Source organism: Rhizoctonia solani, chromosome 10 (assembly GCF_016906535.1).
Source record: "Rhizoctonia solani chromosome 10, complete sequence".
NCBI classification, from domain to species: domain Eukaryota; kingdom Fungi; phylum Basidiomycota; class Agaricomycetes; order Cantharellales; family Ceratobasidiaceae; genus Rhizoctonia; species Rhizoctonia solani.
This window is the reverse complement of record NC_057379.1, coordinates 1,862,787-1,884,591: the sequence shown is the minus strand read 5'-3', so window position 1 is coordinate 1,884,591 and position 21,805 is coordinate 1,862,787. Positions and strand designations below refer to the sequence as shown.

The 21,805-nt window shown below is 50.9% G+C and overlaps 4 protein-coding genes across 4 annotated transcripts; 1 reads left to right on the top strand and 3 right to left on the bottom strand.

The window, feature by feature from the left end:
* Positions 1 to 231: 231 nt before the first annotated feature.
* On the bottom strand, positions 232 to 3,226 carry RhiXN_08740 (S1/P1 nuclease; the record flags this gene model as incomplete). Its single annotated transcript, XM_043328556.1, has 9 exons — positions 232 to 437; positions 490 to 719; positions 1,869 to 1,999; positions 2,055 to 2,458; positions 2,509 to 2,538; positions 2,591 to 2,685; positions 2,741 to 2,878; positions 2,948 to 3,095; positions 3,151 to 3,226. The coding sequence occupies 9 exons, from the start codon at positions 3,224 to 3,226 to the stop codon at positions 232 to 234; spliced, it is 1,458 nt and encodes a 485-aa protein (XP_043183941.1).
* Positions 3,227 to 3,889: 663 nt separating this feature from the next.
* On the bottom strand, positions 3,890 to 8,760 carry RhiXN_08739 (peptidase C14; the record flags this gene model as incomplete). The annotated part of the gene is made up of 6 exons (XM_043328555.1): positions 3,890 to 6,448; positions 6,501 to 8,021; positions 8,074 to 8,121; positions 8,172 to 8,310; positions 8,359 to 8,489; positions 8,551 to 8,760. 6 exons carry the CDS (start codon positions 8,758 to 8,760, stop codon positions 3,890 to 3,892), a joined length of 4,608 nt encoding a protein of 1,535 aa, XP_043183940.1.
* A 4,039-nt stretch (positions 8,761 to 12,799) lies between these two features.
* Positions 12,800 to 17,413, bottom strand: RhiXN_08738 (peptidase C14; the record flags this gene model as incomplete). The annotated part of the gene is made up of 6 exons (XM_043328554.1): positions 12,800 to 15,109; positions 15,162 to 16,682; positions 16,736 to 16,783; positions 16,834 to 16,972; positions 17,021 to 17,151; positions 17,213 to 17,413. The coding sequence occupies 6 exons, from the start codon at positions 17,411 to 17,413 to the stop codon at positions 12,800 to 12,802; spliced, it is 4,350 nt and encodes a 1,449-aa protein (XP_043183939.1).
* A 1,914-nt stretch (positions 17,414 to 19,327) lies between these two features.
* RhiXN_08737 (uncharacterized protein) lies at positions 19,328 to 19,960 on the top strand (the record flags this gene model as incomplete). The annotated part of the gene is made up of 5 exons (XM_043328553.1): positions 19,328 to 19,477; positions 19,523 to 19,582; positions 19,629 to 19,680; positions 19,723 to 19,737; positions 19,797 to 19,960. The coding sequence occupies 5 exons, from the start codon at positions 19,328 to 19,330 to the stop codon at positions 19,958 to 19,960; spliced, it is 441 nt and encodes a 146-aa protein (XP_043183938.1).
* Positions 19,961 to 21,805: the final 1,845 nt, after the last annotated feature.

Genomic DNA, 21,805 nt, shown 5'->3' with positions numbered 1-21,805 from the left:
GCGTGAGTCGCGACTGGTTCGTTTATTAATGAATTTCTGTCCAGGAAAAAGACCGGTAGTGAAGTTGGCAGGTGCTTGCCCAGGGGACGACCTCCCTGATCCACATCCCAGATACATTCGCAACAGCTTCTGTAGACCATCCCCCGCCGACTCGATGCTCAACTTTGGAAATTCAGGTGGAACACAATACGATACGAACAAGTTCAAAATACAGATCAAGAATCCACCCGTCTACTGGGCAGCAGTAGCCGCAGCCGGCTTGTCGCCCTCGGCAGCGGTAACAGCCGGGTTAACCTTCTTTCCGTCCTTGAACCGTACTCGTGGGGGCGGCGCACGGTTCCTCCTTCCCTCGCGCGAACGCACACGGACGACGTGCGAGTGGATCGCGCACGAAACGCAGTAGGCGATTTTGATGTAGAGTTTGGGGAGAGCGTATTCTGCAGACAAGCATTAGACCAAGGCAAGCCAAGTTGACCACTAGGGACGGACCGTTGTAGACAGAGGCATCCGAGATATCACGCACTGCGGCAGACTCGACCATGTTCCTCACAGTGAAGCGCTTGATGGCCTTGTCCTTGGGCACGCTGTCATCAAATACATGAGCCATAGTGCACGACGTGATTAGATCCAACGCACCATCGCGAGCAGTTGGAGCAGCGGACAAAGCTGGTGTGGCCACGGCCGTGCTTGTTGCGGCCACCATTTCTTCTCTTCTTGGTCTACAAAATCAATCTTGTTAGCTCTCTCCATCTCTCCAATCACCTTGCATCCATCCAAACACGACGCATCATCCAGCCCATTCACCCATCCACAAAACGCACCCAACCCCGTCTTTCCCAAGCGTCATTTCTCCCCCCCGTCCCATATACACATAAAGTCCCTCCCGATGCCACTAACCATTTTGTGTCGTTGGTGTCGGTGAGGATGGGCGACAAACGGTGGGTACGTCCGGCCGCTCGATCGGATACAAAATCTGCTTCCGACTGAGCGCGGCACGTGATGTCTTTCTGGTCAGGAATATGCGAGTTCTGGGTAATGCTGGACATTGTCATAAACATATTCCCATCAGTGTCTTCGAGTCGTATGGTCTCTTGAAGTGTGAAAATGGTGAGCTTTACATGTCAGACATATGCGTTGTTGTGTAAAGCGGACCTACCACGCTTGGTTCACCTCTTCATGTTGGCGTTTGGAACGTCTACCAGATTCGCCATATCGTTTATCAATATTAATACTATCTCCTCATTGACTTGCATTCAGAACGTAAAATTGACGGGTTTCACAGTGACAATTGAAACAAATGCGTTGGAAGTAGTCTCTGGCCAATAACCATCTGTGATACCCCAGGCGTACCATGAATTCAGGTTGCTGAACACCCTGTGAGTGCTCTATCCATCAACTAATCTATTTCAAGAGAGCTTTTAGATTTTTGGAACTTTGAATACGAATTGTCCTACTTTTCCGAAGCTCCGCCCCATACGACTGGGTACCGTGCCAGTTTTATGAGTCGCATTGCTGGGTCGTCTGATTATTCTTTATTTACCTGTGAGTTAGAGTAGATGATTATATGAATAAGTTTACTCGGAAAGTCCCCCCATACCGGTAATTATCTCCCGTTCGATATGGTCTTTTATTTTTGCCAAGTACAAGCGCCTGAATTTAATCGAGCCCGTATAATCGCGTGCCTACGATTTTTCCTCTATCTATCCAAGCCAGGTAACCCCCCACCATCTCTGCTGCACATATAGGGTCGAAGCATGGTATCGGACAAGACACAATAGAGTCCACTTCAGTTATTAAATTACGATACGCACATTCACAAGACACACTCCAAATAATACAACTATACCTACAACGGAACCAACCCATACCTCGCCTTGTCGTCCTCCGACGCCAGAACATTGTTCAACACCGCAGCCAACCGCATTCCTCCAATCGCAAGCTGCTTCTCAACAACCAACTCGCTACGAACGCGCTCGGCATAATCAGCAGTGTTCAGTTCCTGAGAAAAAAGGCATGAGATATACTTCTCCGCGTTCCAATAAAAACGCACATACCCTGGGAGGCGTCTTGTCCGTGAGTCCAAGCGGCCATATATACGTGCAAAGCATCTCGTGCGTCTTGATGGTCCAATGGTGTGGACAGACGGGCACATCGACCGGGTCATCAAACATCAGATCTCCCTGGGCCATTCTGAGCTGTACGTCATGCAGGGATACGCTGGGTTTTGGGCAGGAAATCCATTCTTGTATTTCGTTGGCCCAGCGACCGTAGATCCCCTCTATTAATATAGATCTCGTGTATGCATCATAGATGGACCCTCGAAGGGCTTCCTCGATTCGAATGTTCCGCTCGCGTTCCAGAGTGGGAGTCGATGGAGAAGTCGGAAGCGGAGACGCATGATCAGTGGTATGTATTATCATATGGTTGACCAGAGATTCGTCCCAGACAGCGTGCAAGTCTAAGATATTAAATTTGGGAAAGGTTATTATATCAGAAGCAAAGGCTTACTGGTTTTGCGACCATTCCACAGCACTTCAACTAGATATCTGACTTAATGAAATTCACTGGGCGTTTGTCGCGAGCTGCCTACCTCGATTTCCACCTAGGTAGAGACCAGCAAGATGAAATGGCTGATGAAGATCTCCTAAGAAATGGACAAGAAAACGTAGTGCTTCATCATGAACACTGAAAATGGTCCTAAATGAGACGAGTTACACCATTCAGCGTGCGAATAGCCCACCTCGGATCCGTAGAAGCAATATCACGCGTGCGGTTAACGATGGCAGTGAGAATATTATGATCCGATGTCCAGCCAGAAGAACCAAAGTTGTCGCATTTTCGGGGAATGTCATTCTTGCGCTCGTTGACATAGTGCAGGCTATTATATTTACTGTACGTGGGTCAGAATTATGATTAGACACCATATGAATCGGGCAGAAATACCTACTTATTTTCAGGATCTTGTTTTATCAGGTCGGGCCAGGCCGCCACTCCTGCGAGATGACACTTGAACGCGCCAGGAAGCAAGCCGCATATCGCCTGACGCGTCGAAGGTAAAAGATGTGCCTCTGCGATAGTAGCGGTGATCTCGTGCCCTAGAAAACAGAACGTAGGTTAGCAAAAGTAAAACCTCCATGTTAAACGGCTAACCATATTGCCCCCAACAGAGAGCGGGAGTAGCTAGGGCTAATAAAGTTGTACCCAGAAGGAGATAATTTCGCGTCATGGTACTTCTATAGAGATATGTGGCTGGGTCAATGATAGCGATATGGTTGAGAAACACGTTACGCGAAGGTGTAGAAGTGAGTGTAAGCGCCGAGAAGCATACCAAATTAGCCAAGCAATTTGATCGACGACCTCAATCAGACTCCGATATGTATTCAAACATGTCTTCGATTACTATATCTTGGCGACAGCATAGTCTGTCAATCATATTGGGATGCCATTTGCCACGCGGGCTGGAGATGATATGATATCACTAGTTGACTACGGTTCGTAGCTGTACAGTGCAAACCTTCTTTGAATTTAGCACCATTTGCCAAATTTAGATCTAGACTACTGTCTCATCAACTGCGAAAACACCAATGCAACATCAGGCGAGGCTCCAATTCCTTATATTCGTGCTATTAGCTCTACATTGATTTCGTTCGGGAAACTGCTTTCCCTATGCATCAAGATCACACTCTGCTAATGGGATCTTTTGGCTAATCAAAGCAGATAGATTGTTGAACAGGATAATCTCATAACTGACAGATGGAAAACAATGTATGTTAAATGATCAAGAAGCCGCCATTCATATATGCTAGTCCGCCTATGCCCACTTGCTCACTTATCCGCAACTCACACGTCAATACATGACCACACGTTGATCGCACGTAAGCCACTCACCTTATCCCGCTCCAACATAGCACCCACCCCATTCCTCGCCAAGCAACAGAGGCTGGCTGTAGTCCGTGTGCAGCGTGCCTTCAGGTCCGATGGTGTAGACGTGTCCGACACCTGGGAATACTCTCTGTACATCGGATGGAGCCCAGAACACCAGCTGTGAGTCGTGGTTTCGTATCCATCCGTCCTGCGATACTGTCAGCCCGCCAGCAATCGCGCGATGTGTTTGCCTCTTATCCGAAGCGGAAGGAGCAGAATGTGATAGGTCAGATACAACGCCCCCTCCTGGTGCCTTCCATACCCGTATCGTTAAGTCGTATGAGCCTGAGACGATGTATCTACCGTCGGGTGAGCATGCCACTGAGCTAACCCCACGTTGATGGCCTCGAAGTGGCTCGCATGCAGGCGCTCCATCTTTCACCACCCACACCCGAACGCTTCCATCAGCCGAGCCAGATACGATGTGACTGCCGTCGGGTGAGAAAACAACTGACTGAACCGATCGTTCGTGTCCCTTGAGAGGTCCTAGTACCAGATCGCCGCTGCGGGAGTCGAACACGCAGATGGTGTCATCATCGGACCCAGAAGCAACAAGTTGGCCATCAGGCGAGAACGTGACCGAGTTGATACTGCCCTTATGCCACTGTGACCCGAATGGATCGAACACGAGTGACAGCGAATGCGAGTCCCACATACAGATCTTCCCATCTTCGCAGCCAGAAACAATGTGCGCGCCGTCAGGAGAGAATGTCGCACAACAGACCATGTCCTCGTGTGTCCCAACCAGGTCGATAGCTGTCAGAGTCCCATCTCCCACACCCCACATTTGTATGGTCATGTCATCTGAGGCAGAGACAATGCGCTTGCCATCGGGTGAGAATGAAATCGACCAAACCAAGTCTTGATGCCCTCGAAGTGGACCGGATAGCAGCTTGCCGCTCGTGCCATCCCACAGACAGATGGCACGGTCAAGGCCACATGATGCAAGGTACCTGCCATTGGGCGAGAATGCCATCGACCTGATCCCATTGGTGTGTGCCACAAGTGGCTCGACAGCGGCAGTGCCGTCGCGTGCGTTGAACATATAGATCGCTTTGTCTTCACCTGCTGCGGCAATGCGTGACCCATCAGGCGAGATTGCAACCGACCAGACAGCCTTGGTTGGCGCCTTGCATTTCGGCGTGTGAGAGGATGTCGAGTGGAGTGGATTCCACATCTTGACGGTGCTATCCCATGAGCATGATGCGACTCGTGTGCCGTCGGGTGAGAACGCCGCGGAGTAAACATAACCGTCGTGTGTGCCAAGTAGGCAAGGGTTGGAGTAGCCGTTCTCTACATCCCATATATACACGCACCTATCATAAGACGCAGTGACGAGTTTGTCTCCGAGTAGCGAAACCCCAATGGATGTGATTCTCTCGTTGTGTACTTTGGGTGGGGAGTGTGTGGCGGTGCCGTCCTGTAGACTCCAGACGCGCAGATCACCGGATTGATGGCCAGTGACAAGGTGCTTTCCGTTGGGCAAAAAGGCAATTGACCACACCCAGGATTGATTAGCATCGAATGGAAAGGGGAGTGACTTGCTGGTGGATGCGTCGTAAACAACAATGGGACACTCATTGCTATCCAAGCCACATGCAATATGCTTGCCATCAGGAGAGAATGCTGTGCAGGTGACTTTGCGAGGATGTTGTTTGATGGAGTTGGGTATGAGACTGCCGTCGCCGCTGTCCCACATCTGCGTTCTCCGGTCCCAGGACCCTGAGGGAATATGCTTGCCATCCGGTGAGAAGCACACTGACGTCACCCCTCCATGTCCCTTGATGACGTCATATATTGGATTGCCCGTCTGCGCGTCCCGGACAAGGATGGTGCCGTCGTCGGAGCCAGAGGCAAGCATCGATCCGTCGGGTGAGAAGCACACTGACGTCACCCCTCCATGTCCCTTGATGACGTCATATATTGGATTGCCCGTCTGCGCGTCCCGGACAAGGATGGTGCCGTTGTCGGAGCCAGAGGCAAGCATCGATCCGTCGGGTGAGAAGCACACTGACGTCACCCCTCCATATCGCTTGATGACGTCATATATTGGATTGCCCGTCTGCGCGTCCCGGACAAGGATGGTGCCGTTGTCGGAGCCAGAGGCAAGCATCGATCCGTCGGGTGAGAGTGCTACAGAGTTCACCCCCGCCATGTGCCCCTTGAGGGGTCCAAGTGCAACTGCTCCATTGTGAGCATGAACCACGCAAACCGCGCCATCACTAAATCCAATTGCCAATTGAGTCCCACCAGATGAGAATGCTACGCGGACGGGTTCCGACTGCATCCTCCACGTTGCAAGAAGCGCCGTTGGACTCCCCTCTACTGCCGAGCCTGCCAGTGATAGCAATTGCCGGGTACGACCTTTGTATTGCTGCGAGACCCAACTGGACGGATGGCAAAATGCAAGTGCTGAGATGTATATATGCGGTGTCGACTGCGAGCCCGATCCCGCAGCAAACGTGGACACAAAGATCCATGAGTCGTCGAGTGTCTTGATAAGGTTTGATGGCGATTTTTTGGCCTATCACGCGTTATCAGGCTATTTCCGCTACCGCCCTATCAAACCAACTTACCGTCAGCCATGGCTTAACCAGTGACAGCATAGCTATGCCCATATCCAGGGTCCCTTTTAGACTCAGCACCTCCATCCAGAACAGCAGCTGATTTGAGAAAAATTCTTCTAGCTTCGTCTGCGTCTCCCCGCAGTGCGTGCTTTTCGCTACATGATGTCCCCAGTGGTGCGCGGCGTACGACAGCGTTGGCGAGATCGACCTATTGATTCGAGCCTTCAGGTCCTTCACCTCGCTATCGGCTATGAACGATGTCTCTAGACCGCAGATGTTGAACCGCAGCTGGTCGTGCATGATGTCGAAGCAGTGCTTGGACAGCAGCTGGCTATGCGTCGTTTCGTCGCAGTAGAACCTTTTGGACCGCGCTTCGTCAAAGATGTAGTCGGGGAAGGATGCATGCAGCGTTGAGACCATGTTGGTGACCTGTGATACGTGCAGCACCGAGTATAGCGACTGGAGCAGTATGGTCGCCTTTGCTGGTTTGATCCCGGCAAGGGCCGCGAGTGTATCGATGGTGACGGGCTCGCGCGTGCAGACGGCCGTCCAGATTATCAGTTGCATCCACTCCTGCTCTCGTGGCTCTCGGTTCGATTGGTACACTGCCGTATCGAGAATCGTCGTATATAGTTGGTTGATCTCCGAGTGTCGATAGTCCGAGTCGGAGGCCGAGCTAAGAATGGCCTCGAGGCGATCCTGGTCGACCATGGTTCCCGCCTGTCGAATGTACCGAACTGCTGTGGCCGCATATATGAACAGTTTACCTGATAGACTCGCAAGTTGGGTCAAATTGGAATCCGAGACGTCGCTGCTGGCAAGCTCGGCACGAAGGTACAGTGTGATGTCGGCTTGCACAAGCGACTCTTCTATGTCATGCAGTACGCACATCAGCCGATTCTGGCCAGGCTGGGCTTCTACTCTGTGGCGGATATCAGCTTCGGGCCGACTAGTGACGAAGAACTTGACGGGAAGGCCGGGAGCAATCCTGAACAAGACATCAAGAATCGTCCCTACGCCTTTGGGACTACTGCACTCATCAAGCGCATCGATCACCACTACTAGCCCTTTTGTCATTCTGTCCATGACCTTTGATAGCGGATCTTTGATCAGTCGCTCGCACTGACTGGTGATAGCTTGCGACTGAATCTCAGGCTCTTGCTCCAAAACGCCCAACAGGGCCGATCGAAACGAGGGCCAGTGTCGTGCAAGCTGATAGGCGATAGTGGGTATGATTTGTCGGACGTCTTGGCATTCATTCGATGTACGCGTGCAGAAGAAGCTCGCACCAAGCGCCCCACGTTCTCGTAGAGACTTGGCAAAGGTATATGCGATCGTGGTCTTGCCCGTGCCGGCCATGCCGTTCATCCAGAACACGTTTGGCTGGGTCGGATCGACTGACCATTGGTTAAGCTTGGCCAGGATGCTCACCCGGGTACCCTCAGTGCATGCTCGGCGGTTGACGTCTTCGGACAGAGACGAGTTATAGGTGGCGAGGTGGACGGGCGATAATGATTTGAGGCGGGAGTCCTGACCGCCCCGACGGTCAATATACAGGTATTCTGTATACTCTGAGACCTACCTCGAGCTGCTCTTCGGCTATGCTCCACATCTTCAGGCTTGTCTCGGTCTACTCATTTTGTCAGAGATACCGTCTGTAAGCACTGATGGACCACTCACCTGTAGCTCATCAAGAATCTCGGCTATCCGTCTGTACCCATTCAGTATGTCATCCTGATCTCGCTGAGCCTGCCTGTAGCGTCTTGCTAGTCCACGCTTCTGCTTGCTGCTGATGATCTCCACTTGATCTTTGACCAACCTTGACAAGCGGTAAGTGTTTGAGCCCAGTTGATCACACCGCACTCACGCTGCCTTTTTCTCAAGAAATTCAGTAACACGCGTCGATTTAGATGCCGCTATGTGCCAAGCCAGCGAGTCGCTGAGTGAAGCCAGCCTTGTTGCGAGACGATCGAACTCCGTACGATGCTTCGGTCCAAGCTAGACAAGAGCCGGCGTCAACGGGTGTCGAGCGGGCTGGTAAGATATGTATGCTACCAACCTCTATGCGCTCGACGCAGGTCAACAGGCTTCCGATGGCGACCTGAAGAGGTGGAAACACCCCAGCGCTCTGATGCAATGTGCGCAAGGCTTCGGTCAGCGAAGGTATGGGTATGGTAGCGGAGCCATTGGATGAGGTAGAAGCTGTGACCGCGGGGTTTCCTTTGATCTTGTCCAACGTTTGGTCAAAGAACCCGACAAGACGACTCATAGCTATTGTTTGGGGGTGCCTGTACTGGAGGTAGTCGTCGAGCAGGACAAGACCTGAGCGCGAGGCTGCTCAGGTCAAGGGCGAATGATGGGCGCTTGTGCAAGCTTCAGGGCCTATGTCACATGTCGATCTCGTGAAGTGAGCTGGATTGGGACCTTTGCTGGAACTTACAACACAACCGTACAGCTTACCTAGTGGCAATGGAAAACGGCCAATCGGCTCTCGGAATGCATGCACCGCACTAGACGGACACAAGAGAAAGTACAAACAAGATAAGCTACGAAATATACCTCCGATGGTAGAACGAAAAACTGTGGACGATATGGAGTGTTGTAGAAGTATACGTTGTGTATACCAAATCAAGGCGTCGACTGCACTATGTATGAGATGTATCAATATGATCAATCTAGAGTCCTGGGTTGTGCTTATGGTTGTTGTTTCAGCTTGCCTCACCTGTCCATTGTTCTCGTTACTTTGCAGCCAGGAATTGGATAGGTGGCCAGTTAGAGGAGTCAATAGTGACACTGTGCTATTTTACGATTTTTCCGGAGCCAAAATGTTAGGTGCCGCATCCGAAACGATTGGAGATTACCGGTATGCCATTAGATGTAGGTACTCTTGTGAGCTCATTCATAGTTTCTTTGGCGCAGCTTTTCACTCAAGCATATCTGTTTGAGCAGCTATACTTTGTACTGGCTTAACATGTCAGAGGTACAATAAGAAGCTTGATGTGAGGAGTAGGAGCGCTCACATCCGTTGACTTGGCACCCGTGGAGTCTCTGGTTGTAGTTTACACAAAATTGATTAAGAGTCCAGAGCTATAATGGCTCATAGCCTTCAGTAGGCATAGTATGGCTAGCTACTTCAGACCAATCTTGCTCCGCTTCAGAAAGGTAATAAGTCATCAAGTGGTGATAGCCGCGGTTGTACAGCGCGCAGTAGAACAGCATTTGGTGTCATAAATAGACTTTCACGCAAAGTGAAGCACCGGTCGAACTCCAGAGTCCAACAACTTACAGTTGTGGCAACCAACTTTTATTAGGAACGTTCAGTAGTTAGACAAGGAGCGTTCAAACGCCGACAATGCTCAAGACGGCACCAATTGCCGGAAGCTGACTAATCCAGCGCGCTCGGCGCTTAGCTGGATGCGACTCCAACCACCACTGCAATCCGCTGGGTACGGTAACAAGAAAATACTATGCATAGTGGACAACGTCCAACAAACTGTAGATATTTTGCGTTTTATTATATCCTGAAACGGCACAGTCTGGAGTAGGCGAATGTGCTTGTCTACTTGAACGAATGGCTGACTCGTGGTGCAAAAGCCTTGAGAGCAATGAACATGCCTGCCCGTATACCTATCCAAACGACCACACCCACCATAACCACCTTGTTATCCCCAGCTCACCATCTACATAATATCAAGCACAATAGCCCAAAGAAGACAAAGAGCTGCCAAGTGCTCGACTTTGACGGAATAACCCCTGCCAACCTTGATGCCACCCACTCCCCGCCTTCCTCGCCGGATACACGACAACGCCGACCGCCGCCTTGACCGCGATGCCTCACCATAATGGGCTATGGGATGCACGGGATGCAGAGGGGAATGCCGAGTCAGACGTGTCATCCAAATATTGACCAAGTCACTTGGACCGCTCATCACATCTGGCTATGGGACTCTGTTCAAGGCGCGAGTCGAGACTGGATGCTAGGAAATTGGGAGAAGGAGGAGAAGAGGGAAGGTATAGCAGGTCGCCTATCATGTCCATGAAGCAGCACGCCTATCCAAGATGCGATTGCTGGAGCCGAGCGAGGTGCGGCCAAAGCAACTGGAGGGAACGCAAACAGGGTATGCACGCCTACCGCTTGTCAGACCAAGGCTGATTGTTATCTAGACCACAATGCTGCGACCAAGCGGAGAACAAATAATGAGATGAATAACACCCTGTTCATTGGATTGTGTTGACTCTGGACCAACGTGGTACTAGACGAACTCGGAGAAGGTACGCTTGGATGATACATTCAATCTGGACCCAGAACATGCTAACGGGCTTGAATATAGAATACATGGCGACACGTGCGATGACCCGCCGAGCCGTAGCGCTGGACGGAGTAGCAAGCCACGCCACACGGAGCGGCTACTGGGCATCGGGAGAGACGTCAAAACTACCCAACGTTCATTTGCGCCAGTGTAGTGCCGCTAGGGGGCGTGCTCTTCAAGCCTGATGGTACGCGTATTGTTGATTCACAGTGAAGTCGATGACCAATGGTTGGGATCAATAGCAGCCCGCGCCGGACAATGCAATTAATTGACAGTGTATCATTGACCACCAACTACAACCTTGGATGGTTGTCTCGAGCACGATGTTCTCTAAGGTAGAGCAAGCCGCTTGCAAAGATGGAAAGCTTAGATTGGGTATGTACGACCGTGCTGCAAAGGGCTGTTGTAGTCATCTCTGACAGTGTACCCTGGTAGTTCCGTTTTTTGCATTTGTATCATGACCAGAACATTCCCGTTTCAACTCGACTTTCTCTCATCTGTCTCGACTTTTCTCACTCGACTGGCCTATTCACAGCTCAACCGTTCCCTTCTCCCATCGCCTCTTGCAAACACAGAATACAACCCTCCGTCTAAATGGCAAACCTGTCAAGATGCTAATGAACGCCGGCTTGCGACAAGCCATGGACTCTGTCCGTCGATTCATCCTGTATAATCCCATGGGCACCAAGGCTCAACGCGCGGGTGGCTATGGTGCACATCCTGAGACACACTCGTGCTTTCAACGGGTTCCCTGCCCAGGGATCGATGACCGACCGTAGAGGCGGTGGTGGTGTGGATCGAAGTAAACAAGTCCGTGAGGCAAGACGATGGGATCGGCCTATGGACCTGATGATGGGGTCCCTACTTTGACTGGATCGTTTCTATGCGGGGTGTCGGGGTTTCATGGACAAGACGTGAACCTACCCCCCTTTTCCCGTGTGGTTCATCGGATTCAGGTCCACTGGATGGGGTGTGGAATGCATGGTGTTTCACCCAGGGGATACGATGGGCCAGGGTGAGTGCAATGTTCTCGAAAAAGTCAGTGGATTGACCGACGATGCCAACAGTCAGGGCTACTTTCCATACCTCGCGCACCGCCATTTCTAGTTTGTCTGAACCCTGCCGAGGATATGGCGGCAAGTATACATTCGCCCGAGCAAGGTGTTTTCTTGATAGTTGTAAATTGTCAGCTATCGCCGGCCTCTGACCGCAAGCTGAGTATGGGTAATAAAGTGGTAGGAAGCGTATTGATTGTGAGGCTGGGGTATGTTTTCAGACGCAAATTAACTCCTCTCCCATGTATCATCCACATGTACTTGTCTTTTTGTAGTCTTATTCACCAAGTTTTTCCTTATCAAACCTCTTGGCTGCTCCTTTTGACATATGTTTCCAACCATTACATACCCAGTACTACAACTATAACATAGTGCATAAAATGTATTGTCACTTTTAAACCTGACTTCCCATTTTTCTCATTCATCTGCATCCTCCATGTAGCGGCAATAGTTCTGCCCATGCTGAGTGTGTTTATTCGTGTTTGATCCCTTTCTTGGTCAATATAGAGTCTGGAACACGTCGAGGTTTGCAAACCAGAAGTTTGGTCCAGGACGCGTGGCTGGGGATACGCGCCTGCTCAGCGCTTGCATGCACGTGACCGTGACCCTCAATGTCCTTGATTGATCCGCGTTCATCTCCCCTCTCTCGTGAGGTCTTCCACACCCGCGCCTGCTCCCAAGCTCCCACTTTACTACGCACAGCGTTCTCCCTAGATTACACAGGGTAGGGAGTATTTTTGGAATTAATCAAACCAGATAGATTGTTTTATCAGGACACTACAGTCTCGTAACTGACAAATAAGACTCAATGTACGCTACATGTCTGTGACGTTGTCATTCATATATATGCATGTATCAGTCCGCCTATTCTCCACTTGTCTACTTATGCACAACTCACACATCAATACATGACCACACGTTGATCGTATGCAAGCTACTCACTTCATCCCGAGCCCACATAACACCCATGCCACTCCTCGCCAAGCAGCAGAGGTTGGGTATAGTCCGTGTGCAGTATTCCTTCAGGTCCAATGGTATAAAGGGTCTCGATTACGGGGAAGAGCCTGCGTATATCGGAGGGAGCCCAGAACACCAGCTGTGAGTCGTGGTTTCGTATCCATCCGTCCTGCAACACTGTCAGCCCGCCAGCAATCGCGCGATGTGTTTGCCTCTCATCCGAAGCGGAAGGAGCAGAATGTGATAGGTCAGATACAACGCCCCCTCCTGGTGCCTTCCATACTCGGATCGTCGAGTCCCATGAGCCTGAGACAATATATCTACCGTCGGGTGAGCATGCCACTGAGCCAACCTCATCTTGATGGCCTCGAAGTGGCTCGCATGCAGGCGCCCCATCTTTCGCCACCCACATCCAAACGCTTCCATCAGCCGAGCCAGATACAATGTGACTGCCGTCGGGTGAGAACACAACTGACTGAACCCATCTCTCATGTCCCTTGAGAGGACCTAACACCAGATCGCCACTACGGGAGTCAAACACGCAGATAGTGCCATCATCGGACCCAGAAGCAATAAGTTGGCCATCAGGCGAGAACGTGACCGAGTTGATACTGCCCTTATGCCACTGTGACCCGAATGGATCAAACACGAGTGACAGCGAATGCGAGTCCCACATACGGATCTTCCCATCTGCGCAGCCAGAAACAATGTGCGCGTTGTCAGGAGAAAATGTCGCACAACGGACCGTGTCCTTGTGTGTCCCAACCAGGTCAATAGCTGTCAGAGTCCCATCTCCCACATCCCACATTCGTATAGTCTTGTCATGCGAGGCAGAGACAATGCGCTTGCCATTGGGTGAGAATGAAATCGACAGGACCCAGTGTTGATGCCCTTGAAGTGGACCGGATAGCAGCTTGCCGCTCGTGCCATCCCACAGACAGATGGCATGGCCATCGACACAGGATGCAAGGTACCTGCCATTGGGCGAGAATGCCACCGAGCTGATCGAATTGGTGTGTGCCACAAGTGGCTCAACGGTGGCAGTGCCATCGCGTGCGTTGAACATATAGATTGATTTGTCTCCACCTGCCGCGGCGATGCGTGACCCATCGGGTGAGATTGCAACCGAGTAGACAGCCTTGGTTGGCGCCTTCCATTTTGGCGTGTGAGAGGATGTCGAGTGGAGTGGATTCCACATCTTGACGGTGCTATCCCATGAGCATGATGCGACTCGTGTGCCGTCGGGTGAGAACGCCACGCAGAAAACCCAATAGTCGTGTGTGCCAAGTAGGCAAGGGTTGGAGTAGCCGTTCTCTACATCCCATATATACACGCACCTATCATTAGAGCCAGTGACGAGTTTGTCTCCGAGTGGCGAAACCCCAATGGATGTGATTGCGTTGTTGTGTACTTTGGGTGGGGAGTGTGTGACGGTGCCGTTGTGTAGACTCCAGACGCGCAGATCACCGGATTCATGGCCAGTGACAAGGTTGTTTCCGTTGGGCAAAAAGGCGATTGAATAGACCAAGGATTGATTAGCATTGAATGGAAAGGGGAGAGACTCGCTGGTGGACGCGTCGTAAACAACAATGGGACACTCCTTGCTTGCCAAGCCACATGCGATATGCTTGCCATCAGGAGAGAATGCCGTGCAGAGGACTCCGTGAGGATGTTGTTTGATGGAGTTGGGTATGAGACTGCCGTTGCCGCTGTCCCACATCCGCGTTGTCCGGTCCCAGGACCCTGAGAGGATGTACTTGCCATCCGGTGAGAAGCACACTGACGTCACCTTGCCTTCGTGTGCCTCGATGACGTCATATATGCGGTTGCCCGTCTGCGCGTCCCGGACAAGGATGGTGCCGTTGTTGGACCCAGAGGCGAGCATCAATCCGTCGGGTGAGAGTGCTACAGAGGTCACCTTCGCCGTGTGCCCCTTGAGGGGCCCAAGTGCAACTGCTCCGTTGTGAGCATGAACTACGCAGACCGCGCCATCATCAAATCCAATTGCCAATCGACTCCCACCAGATGAGAATGCTACGCAATAGGGTGTTGACTGCATCGCCCAAGTTGCAAGAAGCGCCGTTGGACTCCCCTCTACTGCCGAGCCTGCCAGTGATAGCAATTGCCGGGTACGACCTTTGTATTGCTGCGAGACCCAACTGGACGGATGGCAAAATGCGAGTGCTGAGATGTATATATGCGGTGTCGACTGCGAGCCCGATCCCGCAGCAAACGTAGACACAAAGATCCATGAGTCGTCGAGTATCTTTGCCAGGTTTGATGGCGATTCTTTGGCCTACCACACATCATCAGGCTACTTCCACTACCGCCCTATCAAACCAACTTACCGCCATCCATGGCTTAACCAGTGACACCATAGCTATGCCCATATACAGTGTCCCTTTTAGAGTCAGCACCTCCATCCAGAACAGTAGCTGATTCGATAAGAAGTCTTCCAGCTTTGTCTGCATCTCCTCGCAGTGCGTGCTTTTCGATACATGATGTCCCCAGTGGTGCGCAGCATACGACAGCGTTGGCGAGATCGACCTATCGATTCGAGCCTTCAGGTCCTTCACTTCGCTATCGGCTATGAACGATGTCTTTAGACCGCAGATGTTGAACCGCAGCTGGTCGCACATGATGTCGAAGCAGTGCTTGGACAGCAGCTGGCTATGCTTTGTTTCGTCGCAGTAGAACCTTTTGGACCGCGCTTCGTCAAAGATGTAGTCGGGGAAGGACGCATGGAGGGTAGAGACCATGTTGGTGACCTGCGATACGTGCAGCACCGAGTATAGCGACTGGAGCAGTATGGTCGCCTTTGCTTGTTTGATGCCGGCGAGGGCCGCGAGTGTATCGATGGTGACGGGCTCGCGCGTGCAGACGGCCGTCCAGATTATCAGTTGCATCCACTCCTGCTCTCGTGGCTCTCGGTTCCATTGGTACACTGCTGTATCGAGAATCGTCGTATATAGTTGGTTGATCTCCGAGTGTCGATAGTCCGAATCGGAGGCCGAGCTAAGAATGGCCTCGAGGCGATCCTGGTCGACCATGGTTCCCGCCTGTCGAATGTACCGAACTGCTGTGGCCGCATATATAAACAGTTTACCTGATAGACTCGCAAGTTGGGCCACATTGGACTCCGAGACGTCGCTGCTGGCAAGCTCGGCACGAAGGTACAGTGTGATGTCGGCTTGCACCAGCGACTCTTCTATGTCATGCAGCACGCACGTCAACCGATTCTGGCCAGGCTGGGCTTCTACTCTGTGGCGGATATCAGCTTCGGGCCGACTAGTGACGAAGAACTTGACAGGAAGGCCGGGAGCAGTCCTGAACAAGGCATCAAGAATCGTCCCTACGCCTTTTGGATTACTGCACTCATCAAGCGCATCGATCACCACTACTAGCCCTTTTGTCATCCCGTCCTTGACCTTTGATAGCGGATCTTTGATCAGGCGCTCGCACTGACTGGTGATGGCTTGCGACTGAATCTCAGACTCTTGCTCCAAAACGCCCAACAGGGCTGATCGAAACGAGGGCCAGTGTCGTGCAAGCTGATAGGCAACAGTAGGTATGATTTGTCGGACGTCTTGGCATTCGTTCGATGTGCGCGTGCAGAAGAAGCTCGCACCAAGCGCCCCGCGTTCCCGTAGAGACTTAGCAAAGGTATATGCGATCGTGGTCTTGCCAGTGCCGGCCATGCCGTTCATCCAGAACACGTTTGGCTTAGTCGGATCGACCGACCATTGGTTGAGCTCGGCCAGGATGTTTACCCGGGTTCCCTCGGTGCATGATCGGCGGTTGGCGTCTTCCGACAGAGACGAGTTGTAGGCGGCGAGGTGGACGGGAGACAAGGATTTGAGGTGAGAGTTCTGATCGGTCTTACAGTCAATATACAGGCTACTCAGCCGCCTTCAGATCTTACCGCCAGCTGTTGCTCTGCTATATTCCACATCTTCAGGCTTGCTTCGGTCTGCATTCTTCGTCAGAGGTGCCGCTTGTAAATGCAGATGTACTACTGACCTGTAGCTCCTCAAGAATTTCGGCTATTCTTCTGTATCCATCCAGTATCTCGTCTTCATCTTGCATGGCCTGCCTAAGGTGACCCGCTCTTACAGTATCCTGTCTGCTACTTATGTTTGTGACTTGCTCTTTGACAGAGCTTGACGAACGGTAAGCCTTTGAGCCCAGTCGACTCTGCCTCACTTACGCGGCTAGTCTCTCCAGGAACTCGGACACGTGGGTCGAATGAGACGTTTTGATGTGCCGGTCGAGCAGTTTACTCAGCGAGGTCAGCTTTCTAGCCAGGTCCTTGAACTCCTTACGATGCTTTGAGCCGAGCTGAATAGCAATCGGGGTCAATGTGCGCAGAGCAGGCAAGCAAGATGTATACGCTACCAACCTCTGTGCGCTCGACGCAGGTTAATGGACTTGCGATTGCAGCTTGCAAAGGTGGGAATAGCCCGGCACTATCATGCAAGGACCGCAGCGCTTGATTCATTGAGGTAGTAGCAGAAAGATTGGATGAGATGGAAGCGCTGGATGTAAGCTTTCCTTTGATCTTACGCGCCTTTCGGCTGATGTGTTCGAGCAAGTCACTCATATCCAGTGAGACGAAGGAGTCGGACGGAAGATAGTCGTCGAGCAGGTCAAGAGCTAAGCGCGAGGCTGCTCAGGTCAAGGGCAAATGATGGGCGCTTATGCGAGCTTCAGGGCCTATATCACATGTCGCCGTCGCGAATTGAGCTGGATTGGGACCTTTGTTGGAACTCGCAACGCAACCATCCAGCTTACCTATTGACAATGGAAAAGGCCAATAGAGGGTTGAAACGCATGTGCTGTACTACACAGCCTCAAGAGAAAGTACAGACAAGGTAAGCTACAAACATGCGTATTTGATGACCGAACAGAAACCGGTCGACGGTATGGAGTGTTGTAGAAACATACATTGCATGTGCAAAGGGAAGTCTTTGATTGAGCTCTTTACCATGTATAGTCAGACAATCAATGAAGAGCAATGAGCTGTGTTTCGTAGTTGATGTTTCAGCTTGCCTTACCTAACCATTTTTGTCGTTCACAGAGTGGAAATGTGTATGGGCTCAGGTAGAAAATACTCATGAGTGATGTCACGTCACTTCAACACTCTCCTGGAGACCGCAGACTCTGTACTACATGCCAAACAATAGCGCAACACCTGTATGCCGTTCCTTATATAAGCTCTTGTGAGGTTATTTGTATCTTCTTCAGCCCACCTTTGCGCTTGAGTGCGCCTATCTTAGGAATGATACGCAATAATAGCCTATGATATAATCCACATGATCAGAATCTTAAGGTCAAGAGCTGGAGCTGTTAAACTGGATAGAGTCAAACTGCTTATATGCAGATCAATGCAGTGAATACGAAGCAATACTGAATTCAGTATGTGAAGATTGACAGGTAAATAAGTGAGAGAGAAATTGCTCGGGCCGAGCGGTCTGGATCTATTGGTTATGTACTGTGTACACAGAGAAAACTCAAGGGCTTGATCTACGAGTACATGTGGGCGAGGAAGTGAGAGACAATAGTCGGAGAAAAGCCTCAGTAGTCTAAGGATGAGAGAGCAAACTTACGAGGCATTGTCGACACATGGTCGGGGACACAAGTGATTAAGCGTCACGTTCAACAGGAGCGCCCGGGTCAGTGAACTCCGTGTTTGTCAGACTGATAGTCGTAGTTTATGCAGAGTTAGATGACCATCCAGAGAGTTGATGGTACATAGAGTCAGATATAGGTAGTTCACCGAGCTGCCTAAGACTCTATTGATTCAATTCAGGGAAAATGAATCCTTGAGGGACGGCAATGACCGTTGAACAGCGCGGCGGCAGGATAGCATTCAGGCTCATGACCAAGGTTTGCGCAAAGAGAAATGTATGTACCAACCTCCCGAGTACAATGATACCGTGCTCCAGTATCCGACTGTTGGTATGAGCACTCAGCGCGCTGAGATAGGGAGCATCAAAACGTCCATAATGCAAGATGCGGCCACAATTTGCACATGCTGACAAATCCACCGCGCCTGGCGCTTAGCTGGACGCTGATTGACAACCACGGTAATCCACCAGGTGCGACAATGAGAAAACAGTGGGTAAAAGTCTGACGAACTCAAGGGAACTTGCCTTTTCACCGCATCTTGAAGTAGGTCGGCGTAGAGTAGGCAAATGTGTCTATTTATTCGGAAGGATTGCTGACTTGGGATGCGCAAGCCTCGAGAGCAACCAACATGGCTGCTGTATAGCCATCCAAACAACCACACCCCCCATGACTAGCTTGTTATTCCCAAACCACAACCCATCGAGTGTCAGGCTTACTATAGTCCAAAAGACGAAGGGCTGCCGAGTGGTCGACTTTGACGGAATAACCCCTGCCAACCTCCAACCTTGATCCCATCCACTCCCCGCCTTCCTCGCCGGATATACAACAAGGCCCACCGCCGCCTCAGCCGCGATGCCTCGTCATAATTGAATGTAGGATGCACGCAATGCAGAGGGGAATGCCAGGTAGGACGCACCATTGGAATGGTGGCCAAGACACTTGGACCACCCAATGCGTCTGGCTATGGGTCCCTGTTGGAGGAGCGAGCTGGGGCTGGATGCTAGGAAATTGGGAGGAGGAAGAGAAGAGGGAGGGCGTAAGAGGTCATGTATTTAGTGCATGAAGCAGCACACCTATCCAGGATGCAATTGCTGGAGCCGAGCGAGACGCAGCCAAAGCAACTGGAGGTGAGGCAAACAGGGTATGCACGCCCACCGCTTGTCAGACCAAGGCTGATTGTTATCTAGACCACAATACTGCGATCTAGCGGGAGCAAGGAATGCAAGCGAATGATACCATGTTTATTGGATTGTCACGACTCTGGGCCAACGTGATGCTTAGACAAACTTGGAGAAGGTGCGCTTGGATGATACATTCAGTGTAGACCCAGAACATGCTAACAGGCTGGAATATAGAATACACTGCGACGCGTGCGATGACCCGCCAAGTTGTAGCGCTGGACGGAGTACCAAGCCATGCCACACGGAGCGGCTACTGGGCACCAGGAGAGACATCAAGACTACCCAACGTTCATTCGCGCTGGTGCAGTACTTCCAAGGCGCGTGGTCGTGAAGCTTGAGGGTACGTGTATTGTTGATTCACAGTGAGATTGATGACCGATGGTTATGATCAGTAGCAGCGCGCGTTGGACAATGCGATTAATTGACAGTATATCATTGACCACAAATCACAACCTTGGATGGTTGTCTCAAGTACGATGTTTTCCAAGGTAGAGCAGGCCGTTTGCGAGGAAGGAGAGCTTAGATCAGGTACGTACAACCGTGCTGCAGAGGACTGTTGTAGTTATCTCTAACAGTGTACCCTGGTAGTTCCGTTTTTCGCGCTTGTATCATGAGCGGAACGTTCCCATCTTGGCTCGACTTTTTCTCACTCGCCTGGCCTATTCACACCTCGACCGTTCCCTCCTCCCATTGCCTTATGCAAACACAGAGTACAACCCTCCATCTGAATGGTGAAACTGTCAAGATGCTAACGAGTGCCGGCTTGTGACAAACCATGGACTCTGTCCATCAATTCATCCAGTATAACTCCGCCGGTACCAGGGCTCAACGTGTGGGTGGCCATGGTGCACATCCTAGGACACACTTGTGCTTTCAACGGTTTCCCTGCCCAGGGATCCATGACCAACTGGAAACGCGGTGGTGGTGTGGATCAAAGTAAACAAACCAACGATGAGATTGGCCTATGGACCTAGTGATGGGGTACCCTACTTTGACTGGATCGTTGATATGTGGGATGTCAGGAGTTCCTGGACAAGACATGGACCTACCCATCTTTTCCCGTGTGGTTCATTGGATTCAGGTCCACTGGATGGGGTGTGGAATGCATGGTGTTTCACACAGGGGATACGATGGGCCAGGGTGAGTGTAACGTTTTCGAGAAAGTCGGTGAATTGACCAACGATGCCAACAGTCAGGCCTATCTTTCATTTCTTGCGCGCTGCCATTTCTAGTTTGTCTGAACCCTGCCGTGGGTATGGCGCCAAGTATACATTTGCCCGAGCAAGGTGTTTTCTTGATAGTCGTAAATTGTCAGGTATCGCCGGCCTCTGACCGCAAGCTGAGTATGGGTAATAAGGTTGTAGGGAGGGTATCGAACGTGAGGCTGGGGTATGTTTCAAATGCAAATTAATTCCCTGCTATGTATCATGCACATTTGCTTGTCTTTTTGTAGTCTTATTCGCTACTTTTTTTCCAATCAAACCTCTCGGCTGCTCCTTTAGACATGTTTTCGGACCGTTACATACTCAGTTGTACAACTGTTATATAGTACATAAAATACATTGTCACGTTCAAACCTGACTTCCCATTTTTCTCATTCATCTGCATCCTCCATGTAGCGGCTATAGTTCTACCCATGCTGAGTGTGTTTATTCGTGTTTGATCGAGTTTCTTTGTCAAAGTAGAGTCTGGAACACGTCGAGGTTTGCAAACCAGAAGCTTGGTCCAGGACGCGTGCCTGAGGATACGTGTCTGGCTTGGCGCTTTCATGCACGTGAGTGAGCGGTTTGCCTTGTTCGCATGTAGCTCCTTAAATATGAATTAAAAAATTCATGCACGTGACCGTGACCCTCAATGTTGTTGGTTGATCCGCGTTCCTCTCTTCTTTCTCGTCAGGTCTCCCATACCAGTGCTTGGTCCCAATCTCCTACTTTACTACGCGCAGCGTTTTCCCTTGATCACACGGTGCAAATAGTATTTTTGGATTGATCAAACCAAGTAGATTGTTTTATCAGGGCACTACAGTCTCATAACTGACGAATAAGACTCAATGTACGCTAAATGTCTATGACGTTGTCATTCATATATACATGTATCAGTCCGCCTATGCCCCACTTGTCTGTTTATGCACAACTCACACATCAATACATGACCACACGTTGATCGTATGCAAGCTACTCACT